This window comes from Echeneis naucrates, chromosome 3 (genome assembly GCF_900963305.1).
Source record: "Echeneis naucrates chromosome 3, fEcheNa1.1, whole genome shotgun sequence".
Taxonomy (NCBI): domain Eukaryota; kingdom Metazoa; phylum Chordata; class Actinopteri; order Carangiformes; family Echeneidae; genus Echeneis; species Echeneis naucrates.
This window is the reverse complement of record NC_042513.1, coordinates 16032775-16048440: the sequence shown is the minus strand read 5'-3', so window position 1 is coordinate 16048440 and position 15666 is coordinate 16032775. Positions and strand designations below refer to the sequence as shown.

The 15666-nt window shown below is 40.5% G+C and overlaps 2 protein-coding genes across 3 annotated transcripts; both read right to left on the bottom strand.

Moving 5' to 3' along the window:
- Nucleotides 1-4720: 4720 nt before the first annotated feature.
- Nucleotides 4721-7262, bottom strand: LOC115040885 (uncharacterized). Of its 2 annotated transcripts, none has more exons than XM_029497997.1 (4): nt 6994-7262; nt 6391-6832; nt 5931-6205; nt 4721-5292 (listed from the first exon to the last, which is right to left on the bottom strand). In XM_029497997.1, exons 2-4 carry the CDS (start codon nt 6689-6691, stop codon nt 5104-5106), a joined length of 765 nt encoding a protein of 254 aa, XP_029353857.1. In that variant the 5' UTR covers nt 6692-6832; nt 6994-7262; the 3' UTR covers nt 4721-5103. The 2 variants fall into 2 exon arrangements, with proteins under 2 accessions (XP_029353857.1, XP_029353858.1); XM_029497998.1 differs by having other exon boundaries at nt 6391-6825.
- A 193-nt stretch (nt 7263-7455) lies between these two features.
- glo1 (glyoxalase 1) lies at nt 7456-12142 on the bottom strand. The gene is made up of 6 exons (XM_029497999.1): nt 12011-12142; nt 9805-9887; nt 9455-9595; nt 9168-9235; nt 8470-8559; nt 7456-8296 (listed from the first exon to the last, which is right to left on the bottom strand). The coding sequence occupies exons 1-6, from the start codon at nt 12077-12079 to the stop codon at nt 8205-8207; spliced, it is 543 nt and encodes a 180-aa protein (XP_029353859.1). The 5' UTR covers nt 12080-12142; the 3' UTR covers nt 7456-8204.
- Nucleotides 12143-15666: the final 3524 nt, after the last annotated feature.

Here is a 15666-nt window from a genome sequence, read left to right as displayed (position 1 = left end):
TGGTTCTTATTTTACCAGCAGTTTTCCTGAAATAAAGTCATAATACATGTTCAATGCATTGGACTTCCCTTTACTTCCATATCAACCAAGTGTTTTTAGGCACAGTAGAGACATTGCTTTAGGGAAGGAAATGTCAGTCTGCCTGTGTGTAAATGAGCTCACTTGGCTCCAGACTAAAATGCCTTGGCAAATTGGATACAGACATTCATAGTCCTTCAGGTTGGGGATTTAGAGATGACTTTGGAAATACTATTGGAATAAATTTGGCAGTGTGTCAAAGCCATGATAAAAAAACAAACAAACAAACAAACAAAACCTTGGTTTATGGCAAAGTACCTGCAAGACTGATGGCACTAACAATTTCAACACCTCTTTAATATTTTTCCTTGCTATACTGCCCTATCATCATACATACATGATGTGTGTGTGTGTGTGTGTGTATATACGATCACAATATTTCTTTGTGACAGTTTGATGAGCTCATCTCATTTGCATCCTGATTACAGCCTATGTTCTAGGATGTGCAAATTCATTTATTTATCTTATTAGGCAAAAACTCATTTCAAGCATGTAATGCACATCAAAGGGGCAACCTCTTAATGAATGTCAGGGTACACTCACCACTTTCCATTCTGCATAACTGGCTGAACTAGGCTGCTCCAATAGCTCAATGGTGAAATTTGTCATATATTTTCTTCAGGCAAAGAAGAAAGCATTTAACCTGGCATTCAAATTACCACCCACATGAACAATGGCAATTAAAGATAGCTGACATGCTTTTCAATATGCGTCATGGTCAAGAATCTGCACATAGAGATTACAGAAAAGGCCTTCAGGCTCATGGAAAATATTTTCATCATGGGGCTTTTTTTTTTTTCAGGGGGGCAATTGTAAAAATGCTGGGGAGCACAAGTGCTCTCAGGGAAATCGAGGGTAAGACTGAGGATGAAGCCTGTGATGGAGGCAAGTGCTGAAATTAGTCTTTAATAATGAAAATTCTAAACAGAAAAAGATGATCACCGTAAAACATCCCCAATACTTTTCAATAGAAACACATTGTGAAAAAACTTTGAAGCCAGCAGACAAAGGACATCTAAATGTGCAAAAATCACATCCCACCCTAGGTCAAACAAAATTACAGGCACAGTCTCCCTCTCTCCTGTTAAATCAAAGACCAGCTGGTGGTGTAATAGTCACTGTGAACAAAGACCTCATATTGTGACCTTTACAGTAACTTAACTTAACTAGCATCTGTTGTGATGCATAGCCTAAGAACAGCAGGAAGAGGCCAGCATAAAATATAAAAAGAGTTGTATTTTTTTCAAACCTGTCACCATTATTATCCATTAACCTGCAGCTGCTGATGGTACAATGTCTTTGTGTTTGCTTTCAAAAATCCAATGAATGCAGCTTGCAGACACATTCAGCAAGTTAGATAAACTTAATAATATGTGCTGTTTCATTAAACGTTTTTCAACATTTTCAACTGTGACAGAACACAAACAATACTGGCAGCATTCTATGTGCAAAATTGGAACAGATTCTTGTACGCCATAATTAAATTTGTATTTAAGAGGCAAAAGAATAAAAACTAACCACAAGCTCCATCTCATCACAGACAGTGCCAGTTGCTATTAATCATTGCATTGTCAAGGGACCGTTGATATTGTCCCAGGGAGCTGTAAAATCATTTCTTCAACAGGCTATTCTGTATGTCATGAAATATGTCAAGCTGCACCTGCACAGCAGACACGACAAATGTTAATGAGCATTTGTTAACGCGGGTCGGTAGAAAATAATGGCGGAGTGTGCGTGTTCTCACCGCGTCTGTGCGGGTTTCCTCCCACCGTCCAAAGACATCCTGTGTGGGTTAACCGGTGAGTGGTTGTTGGTCTCTGTTGTTGTCTGTCTCTGTGTGTTGGTCCTGTGATGGACTGGTGACCTGTCCACGGTGACCCCGCCCTCACCCAGAGTGAGCTGGGATTGGCTCCAGCACCCCCCCGTGACCCGGAAACGGATGAGTGGTTGAAAATGAATGAATTATGATAAAATAATGAATGTACAATTATGTATAATAACACCACGCTGTCTCAAAGCCATGCAATGCTTTTCATTACTGAAAGGCAACCAGTGTCACAATCGAACAAATTTTCCATCTATCATGTAAATCTCACCTGTTCCACAGTGTCTTCCTTCTAAAAACACTTTATGAATTGCATCAAATTAAATGTGAGTGAATATAAAGTGATCTGACTTACCCGAAATACAGTCATTTGTGATTAGTTATTAAATGTTGGTCAGCAAAACGCTGAGGAACTTGAGTGATGCAGACAGTACGAAGGTTAAACACACATTCAGTTCAGGCTCAGAACTGCAGAGCGGGATACCGCCAACTGTTAACTGGCAGCTTACACCTGAGAATACAATTATCAGCCATCATAATTGCAATAGAGATCAAAATATATACCTGATGACAAAAACGCACAATGGATAAAAGAAGATAAAATAGGAAATCTGTGCTCCAAGGCTGTTTCACTATGTACGTTCCTGTCTGTTTGGCAGTGCTGTAGATATTGGGAGGACAGAGATTGGTTTTTGCATCCACAAGCTCTGATCCATCAACCTGAAGGGAGTTATTCATAATCAGGATACAGAATACAAGTTCGTAGGACACGGGTATATTTTTGTGCCACTCCGGTTCAAATTTATTTTAACATTGTGAGATTTGCCATTTTTACTTTTCTTAAAGGAACAGAAGTAAGGCAGATTTTTCATTTAATGGTGTTGAGCTCTCTCTCAGTTTTCACCTTAGAGTTATTGATGTGGCTTTGAAATGTTCTCTAACAGCCCAACGGTTACAATCAAACAGGATCTGCATTTCATTTTCACTTCTATTTGCACATATGTGTAGTAACTCAGCGGTCTACTGAATAGATTGAGCATTTATGAAAGAATTAACAGGATGGTTTTTTTTTTAGCCAGAGAAAAATGTACAGTTTGGGCAGACAGAGCTTTGTAACACAGTTCACCTCAACCATTCGAGTTTGCCTCTGCGGGACTTGGAACAGGAGAGGAAGTAGTTGAGGATAATGAATTAAAAAGCCCACATGAAATATAAAAATAGTCCTAACTTGCTTCCTTCCGAGTGCCAAAGCTTGTTCAGTTGCCGTCTTCTGTCTGCAGGGACTCAGAGAGGAAGTCATCTCAGATTCACCCAGAGAAAGAACAAAAAGATGAGCTGGGTATTTCATGTCCAGTGATGCATCACAATGGACCACCAGTTCTCCAGTTCGTCGCTTAGTCATCCAACACACAAAAGGTTTTTGGTTTCACTGACGTGAAAGTGGAACATTGAGGCTGATTAAGCAGACAGAGATTCAGTGACGGATACCTGGACTGAGATAATATTGATGGAGGTGTTTGTAGATTCTCAGGGGCCAAAAATCAGTTTCTATCACTGTGATGTCAGTTACATCCAAGCTAATGCAAAAGCCATTTGTACATTCGCTATTTGTACATTAGCTATGTGTCCATGAGCAATGCTTGCTTCTAGTTTTCACCTGTCTGAACTCAGGAGCACAGTCCCCTAACAAGAGAGCTGAGCTAATAGTCTAATGGGGTAAAACCTGTAATATGATTGCATATTTTTTTTTATGATAATATTTTTTATTTCAGCATTTTGTGGGGAAATGTTAGCTTGTGTAGTCTTTATTATAAAAATGGATTCTATGTAATACATTGTGAGGAAGCCCTGTAATTATGGGCAGGTAATGAAATTTAGCAGTTATTCAAAGGTGGCACAGACATAGTAAATGATTGTTAGGACAAAGGTTTTATGTCTCCTGTGGCACCGCACTGACAGATACATTGACACAGGCATTGCTACTGTGAGGTGGGAGGTGAACCACGGTGACTCCGAGCATGAGAGAGCACTATTCCTTAATTATTCCTGTACACAGTAAAGGAAAAACCCACGACTGATATCTAGTGTTCGCACACATACTACATCTGATCCGATTACATTTATAGCTAAAAGTACCAATACAGAATGGTGCTGAGTACAATATCATACTGTATAAAAAAAAAAAAAAAAAGCAGACTAAGGTATTGGATTAACTGCATTACTATTAGCAGCAAAAGGTTATTCAAGTATTCCAGTAGAGTACTGACTTGGTCGTTGTGACTAATTGTTCTATTTAAAGCCATTAGATGGGCATTTCTGTTGTATGTTGAAGGTGCAGCTATTGTGAACTACTGTACATGCTGTTTTATGTACAGGCGGATCAGATAAATGTGATGAGTCAAAGAAACCAATTTAGTCTTATGCGCAAATCTGTTCAGAATTTGAACATTTTCAATGTTTTTCTATGATTTTTGGACTTTTGATAAGCTACTGAATCATTTGCAATTTGGTGGAATTGTTATCAATTTGCAGGCACCCCCATAATTCATCTATTATTATGTTTGTGTATGAAGTGTTTCTATATTAGTGTTTATATTGGAGGACATATAAAGCAGCAAATAATGTGGTGACGGTATTAGATGAATGTACTTATTCAGGTGACTGGTGACCTCTAGTGGAAAACAAAGTTACACCAGGGAAATCTGAATTATATTACGGATTTGTGAATGTTCTGAATAACAAAAAGAGACTACTAACAGTTTTACACCGTATGTCTTACGTGTTTGTGTATCTCTGCTGGAGATGCATGGCCATTTACAAATAATTTTAAGTGGATTGTATTGTCTAATGAAAGGGACTGACATGGAAGACGTAAGTAGCAGAAAAAGGACATTTTGTGCCCATACACTATATTCTGATCATATTGTAAATTAGATGAATGTGGTTGAATGGCATTTTACCAGAAAAAGAGAACACACTGCTGATAGTTGTCCTGATTCTTTTGAATAATCACCAAAAATAGATACACATACAGGCACATGACAAACCAACATACAAAATTTGAACAAATTCTCAGCTTAAGTGCTTTTTCTTTTCTTCCCACCGATAGCAAATTTTTTCAACAATGTTCTTGTTGACTCCATGACTCTTTGCCTCATGTTGCCTTTTATCCAAACCAAGAGTGCATTTGAACTCAACATTCATGGTTTTAGAAGGCAGAGGAAATGTCTTTTCTCCAAGCAGTTCAATGTCTTCCACTGTGTACCATTGAGCACCAGCACGCCGCAGTGTTGGTGCTGGGCTGGGCAGCGAGGAAGATAGGCACTGCTCATCGGGCCTTTGTTCAACCACCACCAATGACCAGCCAGGAAACGCAGTCCAACCCACACCTACAGCAGACAGCAGGAGCGTGAGAAATCACTGCTGCCCACTCACCACCATTCATTTTTAACTGTACGCACACAGTGGTTATACTATACACACCTTGGAACTTGCTTAAGTCTAATCTCTGCTGTATTCATAGGAAAGAGTAAGAGAGGAACTTCCTGCCACCGCTTATTGTTTACATAAAAAATGTATCAGCCTATGAATTGGTTAACTCAGGCCAGTTCTATGAGACATAAAATAGTACAAGAAATAATGATGGATTCTGGGACATACCATTTGCTTTCTGGCTGGGATGTGTAAGACTATTTATGAATTAACACAATTGAGGGAAGACAAATAAAATCATGATTTTGTGTAAGAGGTCACCTTGTGCTACAGTCAGCAATCAATATTTGATGTATGAATGAATGTTAAAGCTTTTGGGTGAAATTGGGTGAAATTTGGGTGAATGCGTTAGTGCTGCAATCAGATTTTAATTATATGATCTATGCCACTTATGAAGCTCACTGCGCGGGAGTTTTTGTAGCCATCAGACATTCACTACATCCTCAGTTTGAACCAATGTCTCATGCAAAGATGTGAGGACCTAAGATGGCCACAAAAGGCAGACTTCTTCACACATTGAAGAAAAACACCAAACCTCATTCGTGGCTTGGAGCAGTTCTCGTTTCTCTTCATAGAGTGGAATGTTGTACTTTTCCGACAGGCTGGCAAGGCGATACCGCCCAGTGCCCGTGTACTGTTTGACCAACAGCTTTCTGCAGTGACGCAAGGCCTCCTCCCATGTCTTTCTCTTCCGGACTAGGACCAGTTTGTCATCCATACACAAGAAAGGCTTATGAACACTGCAATGTCCACTTTTCCATTTTAAGGATGACCTGTGCTTGAAAACACACCCACCATTTTCTGCTGAATCTGCAAAAACAAGGAGATAGGTCGAAACAGCAACTGTTAACTGGACGTACACAAGTAGGATTCATATGTATGGAGTAGTATCAGCCCCACCCTAACGCTAACCATAAGCTCCAGGGAACATGAGTCTCTGTTCATATTGTATGGATAACTAGTCCCAGGTAAAAATTAGATGAAGCCATACTCACCAGGATGCAACTCAGTGAATTCAGCTTCCTCATTGTGACTGGACCATTGCCATATGTCACTGGCCCCGTGATACAAACCGATCCAGCCCCAATAATGGTAAAGCTTCTCATTCTCCTCTGCATTTCTGATGGTGACCAAGTCAATGAAAGACGCTCTGCAGATATTTCGAGCATTTTCCCAGTTTGCATAATTGTACACAGGGACAACCCTTGAAACATTCAGGTTTGGAGCTGTCGTACATGGAGGAGTGGGGAGGAATAAGACGAAGTAGAAGAGAAGACTGAAAATGGTGCCTCCCATGTTTTCTTCAGAGTGGGTTTAATAAATTTCAGTTTTAGTTTCAGCAATTTAACAGGAGTACAGTCTTTTTGATCAGCAAGAGCATTTGCTGATGAGTATTTATTCTTCCATCCAAATCTTAGAACTGACAACACCTAGAAGCTGACATGGGTAAAGGATTTAGATAAAGAAGAACACCCAAGCATACACAGCAGTATACCTGCAGACACCAACAAACAGTAAAGAATTTCACTCTATGAATTTATTGCAGACTGTGACGCTTTTAGAGCATTTGTTTTGAAACCAAATTAAATTAAACTCACCAACAGCTGAAAGTAGATGAAAGAGAAGGGATGTTCCTTGATCAAAGAGCGGGGCGATTCAGGGCTGTGCGTGATGTAGGAGCATAGGAGGATCAGACCACTGATAGATCTGGTCCCTGTCTAAACTGACCAACCAGGGTATTGGGCTGACAAATTTATGTTCTTCAAGTCAAATGTCTTCAGGGATGCAAAGTAAAGCAAATTTTTGTGTTCCCAGCTCTCATCAACTCAAACAACTTATTTGATTTTACTCCTAGATTTGCATTCCCAGACCAACATGCTGATATTTGTTGACTGGCTGAGGCTGTCAGTGCTGATGAGAAGCTCCAACACAGATAAATGTATTTCTTTATTTACATGTGGTTATAGCAATTGGGAGTGTGTTGACCAGAAATTTAGCATGCAACAATTTATCAATGAGATCAAAACTCCTTTTGACTAGGAAGGTGCTTTGACTGAGTAATGGTGACAACAGAATTGTTTTTTTTTTTGTTTTTTGTTTTTTAAGAGCAATCTGAAAATACTCAACAGTATGATAGTAGAAAAAGCTTCCTAACAGCTGATCTATTCACCCCAATGCTGGATTCAGTAGATATTTGGAAGGGCAACAAGAAACGATCTTAAAAATAAGTTGTATGAAAAAGGAGACATGAAGTGATCTTACTCTTCCCAGAGTTTAGAAATGTGACATCAGGCACCACCAGGAATTGGAACCAGGATCTCATTTAGCCACATTTAACCACAAATTAAATATCTATACTAAAAGCAAACTTTCCATTATCATTTGCAGATCTCTTACTCATTTCCACATTTGAGATTTTATTTACAACCTCCTTATTTCTTCTTTAATCACAGTTGTGAGTAACAATACTCTGGCTGCTGTCTAATCTGAAAGAAATTACAAGTCCGTTTCCTTTGAAGGGTAGCTTTCACATTTATTACACAGTGGGAGAAAAAAATCCAAAAGCTACACAAAGTAACTGTAATAACTGAAAGGTATCTAATCTTCTTATTCATCACCTCCCAATTTTAGTCCGGCCCACACCAGGACACACTGATTGCCATTGTGCAACTCATCCTGCTTCATTTCCCCCCTAGCTCTCCCGTGCAGGTTGCTAAATTGTTCACTAAAACCCAACGCTGTTTGCTCGCTGTGAAGACACCAAAGGCCTTTTCTGTGTGCACTCCAGCAGTTGGCACATTGTAAGTTCTTATGAGGTAATTGACACCATATTGTTAGGACTGAGGATCTCAATCCAGTAGCCATCAGGATCCTGAATGAAGGCCAAACCCTTCATTTTACCTGGGAAAAAAGGGACAGGGTTAGGGAGCGGGGTGACTGCGAATACTATATGGATGCAAATGTAAAATAAATAAACATTGAGAACTTCACATTCCGATAACGATCACTCCGAGAAGAGGAATGCACACACTAAGCCTTTTATCTGTTATATTCATTAATATTTCCCATCTTACCATCATCTGGCTTCTTGACAAATGTTACTCCTTGCTCTTCAAACAATTTACAGGCTGCATAGACATCAGGAACTGCAATTCCAATGTGTCCTGTCAGATATCAGACAAAAAAGTGACTCTCCATAAAAGCTCAATGTCACCCAAGTTTGCTTGCATGAGCCGACACATCAACACAGGGTCAAACAGTACCAGACAATGAACCTGAAATATGCACTTTAAAGAGGCGTTTTGAAGCTTTGCTGTTGCTCTATTGGTAACATTAGCATTAACAGCTGTTTACTTTGAAGGCTAGAAGTACCAAAGCAAGTTCAGCATTAAACTTCGTTCTTATACCAGCAAAGATTTTATTTTTTTGCATTTCTATCACTTTATTTTTTATTTTACTTTATGCTCACTGAGTGGCCCAGCGCTGCTGAGAGCGTATCCTCTTGTACTGGGAAATGCAACAAAACAGAACAGCTGAAAGTCTGAACAAGACTCACCAGCAAAGAGCCGTATAAAGTAATGCTAGCTATATAACAACAGCAATATTTACATACAGTTCATTCAATAACAACTTTACATGACAGAAAAAGTTTTTGGATGTTAAAAGCAGTAACCTAACATATTTATTGGAACAGTTAAATCCTTTTAACAGCTCAGATGGCACAATGACAGTGTGAGCGTGATGGGTCACTTCGTCCTGAAAGCATTCTTACCAAAGCCGCGTGGATCAGAGTTTCCATTGTGATAAGACTGACTCTCATCAGACTCAGAGCCCCAGTTACTGAAAGACAGGAGAGATGGGACCAGGGACACAAGAAGCACAAGAGCAGATGAAGAGCACGACTGAGTTGGTAACTGTACAACTGATGAAGACCAAAATGTTTCACATTACTTTAAAATGTAATCTGTAAGTGTACTACAAAATATTTAAACATTTTGAACAAGAGCTAATCTGTGCGACCATGCAGCTATAAATCCAGGAGCGACTGTAGACCCTTACTGTGTAAGCTCAATGGTGGCCCTTCGTGAGAAAGTCCAGGCCGTCTGCTCCTTCACATCTGAAGGAATCTCCTTCTTGTCCTCGTAGCCCAAGAAGAAGAGAGAGAAACGCATGGAGGGGAAGTCAAACTTTTGCAGCAGCCTGCAAAAATGTACACACCACAGAGAAAATTTCACTTTCCTCAAAAACACACGCAACCACACACGAGTGCGCACAAACACATACACACACACAGAGTTCAAGGGTAGAAGATTTTTTATGTCAAAAAATGTGTGTTGTTTATGTGTTGTTGCAATACCTTTGAAATTTGATTTAGAGTTCACAGCAGCGCAGCCCACACTAATACTCACGTCATGCCGAGGATTCTGGTGTAGAAATCCAGGGATTTGACTGGATCTTTCACCCGCAGCATGGTCTGCTGCATCATGAAATCCTGAAACAAAACAACAGAGCTTCACATTCAGAAGTGAGCAGTAACTCTGGAATCAATCACAGAGCTTACAAGATTTCATGCATGTCATATTTGGTTAGATTAAATGTCCTCAACACTAAACACTAATAGAAACAAGTTTTTCCAGTGTGGTGCATCACAGGGTGTTCTACAGAACCAATGGTGGTTAGTTTGTGGGCATAGTAGAGGAACTGAGTCAAAGCTGGTTAGCCTGAGGCACAACAGATGACTTGAAAACAAGTCATGGCTTCACATTTGCTAATGAAGTGTAATATAAATTTTTCATTTAGAACAAGATCAAAAGCTCAAAAAGTGGTGCACTGCTTTACTGTGTTAAAAAGTAGAAGATATAATGTTTACAGGGCAGAGGATCTCTCTCTAGCAGAGCTGTCTTTTCCTGAATAGCAGCAGAGGACATTTCGCATCTTTGCACTCATTTGTAAGCTCTTAGCCAAACTACGTCTTTGTGAAACCAAGCATGTATAATCACCACAGTTGTTTTGGTTCCAGATTAGCTAGTATTAAAATACTGACAAGAGCATATCTTCATGGATATGTTACATTTAATTCCTTCTTTTCCAAGCAAGGCCCTATGGTTTACATGCCATGCCCACGATGACGTCAAATGATGCTGCCATAAAACTGGAAATATATTCTGGGCCAGTTTCAAAAAGGTATTTGCTTTTTACTCCAATTACAAAATTCTGACAGCATTATTTGGTGTTCATTCGTTGTTGCTTGTAAATCACATATAAAGTGGTGAGTCCTACAGGGATCTTACATGCCCACCCATCGGTCCAAAGCATGGTTTGTGTGTTAAATGAAAGAGTATCAAAACTAATACAGGAAGAAACAATCTCATGTAGCAAACTGCAGCTTGCATGTGGAAAAACCTGAAGGTTGAAATTCAAAACGAGCCCCTGGTTTTCACCCGGATCCTGACATGTTGCTGGATTAAGAGCATGACAGTGGAACGTTTACTGTGTGCGTGCGTTTCACATCTGAGTGTTATCTCAACTGTTCCCCTTTCCCGTGCCCTTCCTCCAAGCAGCGTCAAGTTTTTCAAGTGGAGGAAAATATCAACACACCCATGGAAACACAGCAAACACTCCTGCAACGTGATGTATCTCTACACTTCATCCTACATTTCAAACGGCTTTGCAAACTAATGGCAAAATTCATCATTTGAGACAGAGAACTAAAGCTCAAAAGCCAGTGATGGCAGGACACAGAGTAAGCCATGTAAAACTGGAAGAGGAACAGTAGATGTATTGCTACTGAAGGTTGTGGTGTTTCTCTAAACATCAGTACAGTTTTATAAAATCTTATTGCTCAAGTCCAATTTTGAGAAATGTGACCTTTGGCCGAAGCATCTGTTAGAACATGCAGAGTTCACATATGTGTGAACACATTCCTGAGTCTCCAGCATTGACTTCCAGAGCAAATATTCATTGGTTATTCTATTTCTTCTTTCCCTTGTGGGGGTATAATGTGCAGCTAATGTACAGCAGGAAGGATGCCTTTAAGGACCTACTTTAAGGACAGTAAGTTATAATGGTAAATATGGTTCGTGTTGGATCAAATGGACGCGTTAGCTCCAGCAGCCTGTTCCTGTCTCACCGCCTACAGGAGCTTCCCCACGTCTCTCAGGTGTGCCTGCTGATCCCGGGCCAGATCTCGCGTTACTCCCCGACTTGGATCTCCGTCTTCTCTGATATAAATACGTCTTGGCGGCAAGACGGAGTTTGGAAAGAGTTTCTTCCCATACAGGGACACAGTCCGGCCGACTGTCATCTCAGTTAGCTGGTTTACTGCGCCCTCTGTTCAACTGGCCCCTGCTGACTGTCATGAGCTGCACCGGCCAAAAGTATGGAAATCAGGAAACACACAATCATAAAAAAACAAACAAACGAAAAAAACAAAAACGGCCACTAATCTCTGAGAGTGAGAACATTTAGAAAAGAAACGCGTTCGTGTCCGATAATGGATGCAGGGCGCAGAGCTGGCTAGCCCGGGTTCGTCTCGGTGGCTTGTTGGGTTTGGCGGGCTTTGTTGCAGTCTGGTTGAGTTTAGTTCGACTTGGACAGCCATAAAAACCGTCTCACCTTGGTTAAGGGGTGTCCATCTTTACAGGCCGACGCCGCTGCCTCGTCTGACAGGCCTTTGTCGCTCATTTTTCCTCCCGGACTGCTCGGCGGAGGACCCGACTGACAGGAGCAGCACTTCCGCTAACTGAGTCGTAACAAGGCGGCCAACGCTGCGGCCTTTCAAAATAAATGATGGTGTGGTTTGAAAGGAACCTGCAGCCTGCTGGGAAAGAGCTGCAGAAGAACCCACAGATGTCTGACACGCCGTGATCAGGGAAGCTGGCACTGTCTAAAGGCGACACAACATTTCTCTGACCGTCATCACGATCAAGCATTTCGGTGTCTGGCCAGTTGCAGCACTTCGTACCGTGTTCGCGTTTCCAGGTTTATTTTGAAAATGTAAACAGGAAGTTTCAGATTTTATCTGCTGTCAAGTCACGGCAGCGTTACGTAAGCAGGGAACCCACTGTTTAGTTGGTATACACAATATGATGTAGGAAAAGGACACAACTTTGCACTTACTAATTACTTTGTGCAGCTCACGACGTTTAGTGCTAATAATGCGGCATTATTGTTATCTGATATGATTGGACCTATCCCCATTATTTACTTAATGTTGATGTTTTGAATTATTCCAATGATCAGTTTTATATTTCTGTGCACCATCTGTTGGAAAAGCAAACTGAATACAGTGTGTAGAGTTAATCCAGTGAAAAACCTGGGAACATGATAAAGGTGGATGGGACCTTGAGTTTTTTTATTCTTTAGTGTGAGAGGGCCAATCAGTCTTGAAGATGAATGATGGATGAACTCAGCTGGCTCCCAACTCAGTATGTACATACTCCTCTGTCAGTCTAAACATGTCATGGTGTTATATCTACTCAGCTTCACTAAGAATATTATAGCTTGCTGAGAGTAGAGTAGATGTGTTGATGTGCATGCTGTAAAACAGCCCTCTATTGTTACCTGTAACCTATGTTACCTCACCTTACCTTTTTTTATTATTTTTCTGATCCAGTCAGAATATGTAAAGTCCTGATTTTAGACTCAGACTTGGTCCTGTTAATTTGATGCCTGAGAAACTGGTTCATTGTAACTTTAAAAGACACGCAAGAGCGGAAATGTTTTTATGTTCCAGCTTCGAAAAGGTGATCACATTTCCAGAGCAGTGAATGTGTCGACTGGTGTTTCCATGTGTCAGGTCGAACTGTATGGACCAATACCATATGTACATGTATCTGTAAATAAACATCAATCAACAACTGCAACACACAAACAGCTCCAAAGTCAACAGATTTATTTCCTTTAGCACTGAAGTTGTTCACAGTTACATCACAAGGGAATACATTGCCAGTGGTTATCCTGCTCAGTAGTAGCTCCGTGCTCCGAGTCTGTTCTGTGTGCTCTGGATTCCCACAGTAGAAAAAGAGGAAAGCGAACAATGGAAGGTATTGCTTTAGTTTTTCTCTCTTAATAAACCCGTCACCCACCCAGCTGCTCTGAGTGAGCGACCCGATAGCCAGCGAGGTCCCTCTTTGAGAGAACGAGTAAGGAGGATGCACGGTCAAAAAGGAGGAAGGGGGCAAGAAGACAGCAAAGAAAATCAAATCAAAATTAATAGTAAAAAATAATAACCAAAAGGAAAATAAAAACAAATACATATAAAGAACATATACATAAATAAGTGTTGAGAGAAAAAGGGAACAGGAGAACAATTCAACGACGACATGCAAAGAAAAGACAAATGCTGAACATGCAAACAACCGTACAAGGTCAAAGCTAAGAGTAGGAATCCCCTTGGTTTTTTAAATAAGCTTGTCAGTAAACTCGGCTTATTTACAGAATGAATGTTTGGTGAGATCTGAGTCAGCGTACACACGAGTTGGGGAGGGGGAAGAAGGAGCCAACAATTATCAACAAAGGGTTTGTTCCTCTCAAAGAGGCTAAGTCTACATTCTTAAATTACGGTAAATCATTTTCCCAAACGTATATTACAAGGTTTCTCTCTTCTCAAAAAGCTGGGAAAAGGAAACAAACGCTCACAGACGTTTCAAATAACTTAAATATGACAAAAATATCTTTAAATAATTTGACGTTAAGAAACATTCTCATCTACATCTTTCATATAAATAACCAGGAATAAATTAATAACAAAAAAATGGCAATTGTACAAAAATATACACAGCAGTTCAATATTGTCTGAAACCTGCAGATAATTCAAAGGAACCAGAATGAAAACAACGACGACAACACCAACAACAACAACAATAATAATAATAATAATAATAATAATAATTATAATAAAATCAGGTGTAACTCAACCAAAATGTTTCACTTTGGCAAAAGTGCAAAAGCAAAAAGGAGACGTTTGATGAATGAGGCCTGGCCACACCAGCTGGATGGTGTAACAGCAGCTGCAGCTGCCATGCTAACCTGCGATCTGCTGACCTGACACTGACATGCTCGCATGATTCAGTCACTACAGCTTTTTAGCTTCTTTCCGTTCTTTCCTGCGGTTGTCACCTCCTCAGTATCCTGTTGACTGCTCATCATTCAAGTCTGTGAAAAGTTCCTGAGGCGGGAAAGAAGCTAACTAGAAGTTCGCATAGCACGGTAGCTCAGATACTTTCCTCATTAGGTTTGAGTCATTTTTCTCTGTTAATTGATCATTTATTATAAAATAATAATTTTGCGTATGAGATGTTAACATAGAAAAACTAACTGGTTTTGGTGCTTGGCGGCATCTAGTGAGCGGAGCAATTTTGACAGGAGCAAAGGCAAAAGTGTGATGATGACCATTTATAAAGCGGCAAAGTTGTATCTTTAACTCAAATCAGAATATTTCTCTGAGCCTAACCAAGACCTGACAATTATTGTAGTAACCATAAGGTAGGTATGCCAGTCCACGCTTCCTATTGTAACCATGACAACTAAGGTCCGCTTCTTATGCCTGTCACCTATTTTAGGTTGTTTGTGGTTCAGGTTGCAGGGCTGCAACTGTGGATCCGTTTTTAAATGGTTGTGCTTGTGCCCAGGAAATTAACAAATTTTGCTGCTGTCGTAAAAACGCTGGTGTGACTCGGCCGAAACTAAACATGGCAACCCAACTCAAACATAATGTCATAGCTACACGTTTTGTACATACGGAACATTATTTAGTCTGTACAACAGAATAGATCATTCATTATGTAGTATCACCTCCCCACACCCCTTTATCATACTCTAATGGGCAACCTTTAAATCGGTAACAACCTCCCCACCCTTCACAGAAAACGCCAAACCCCCTGCCATTCACCCAGAAGGAGACGTCAAAAACGAATTACAATCCAGCCTGTGTGTGTCCATCTCCACGTTCTTCCTCTGCTCCTCATCCTGTTTGTCAGCATGTGCAAGTCATTACATCCCGCAAAGAAGTCATGTTGGTGTGGAGTACGTACAGTGTGTTTATGTACATGTGGGAGGAAGAAGAGGGAGAGAAGAAGAGAGGGGATGTGTGTATGTGTAGTTTGACAAACATCTATGTCTTAAGGCTTTTTTTTCTTTACAACTCTTCTGAGACATCTCTGTTTGGTCTGTTGGGGGCCAAGTGGACTCTACTGATGTGGCTGGCGAGAGGACTCAGAGGGTGGGGGTGGGGGTGTGGGGGGTGGGGAATGAAAGGGTGGAGTGGGAGG

Bases quoted from the DNA above. Each gene is read 5' to 3' on its own strand.
- LOC115040885 (XM_029497997.1), bottom strand. From the start codon at position 6,691: ATGGGAGGCACCATTTTCAGTCTTCTCTTCTACTTCGTCTTATTCCTC. The intron at 6,206-6,390 runs GTGAGTATGGCT...TTGTTTTTGCAG, and splicing joins ATTCACTGAGTTGCATCCTG to ATTCAGCAGAAAATGGTGGG. The intron at 5,293-5,930 runs GTTTGGTGTTTT...TGTCTGCTGTAG, and splicing joins TGCTCCAAGCCACGAATGAG to GTGTGGGTTGGACTGCGTTT.
- glo1 (XM_029497999.1), bottom strand. From the start codon at position 12,079: ATGAGCGACAAAGGCCTGTCAGACGAGGCAGCGGCGTCGGCCTGTAAA. The intron at 9,888-12,010 runs GTGAGACGGTTT...GTTTTGTTTCAG, and splicing joins ATGGACACCCCTTAACCAAG to GATTTCATGATGCAGCAGAC. The intron at 9,236-9,454 runs GTAAGGGTCTAC...CCTGTCTTTCAG, and splicing joins GCCACCATTGAGCTTACACA to TAACTGGGGCTCTGAGTCTG.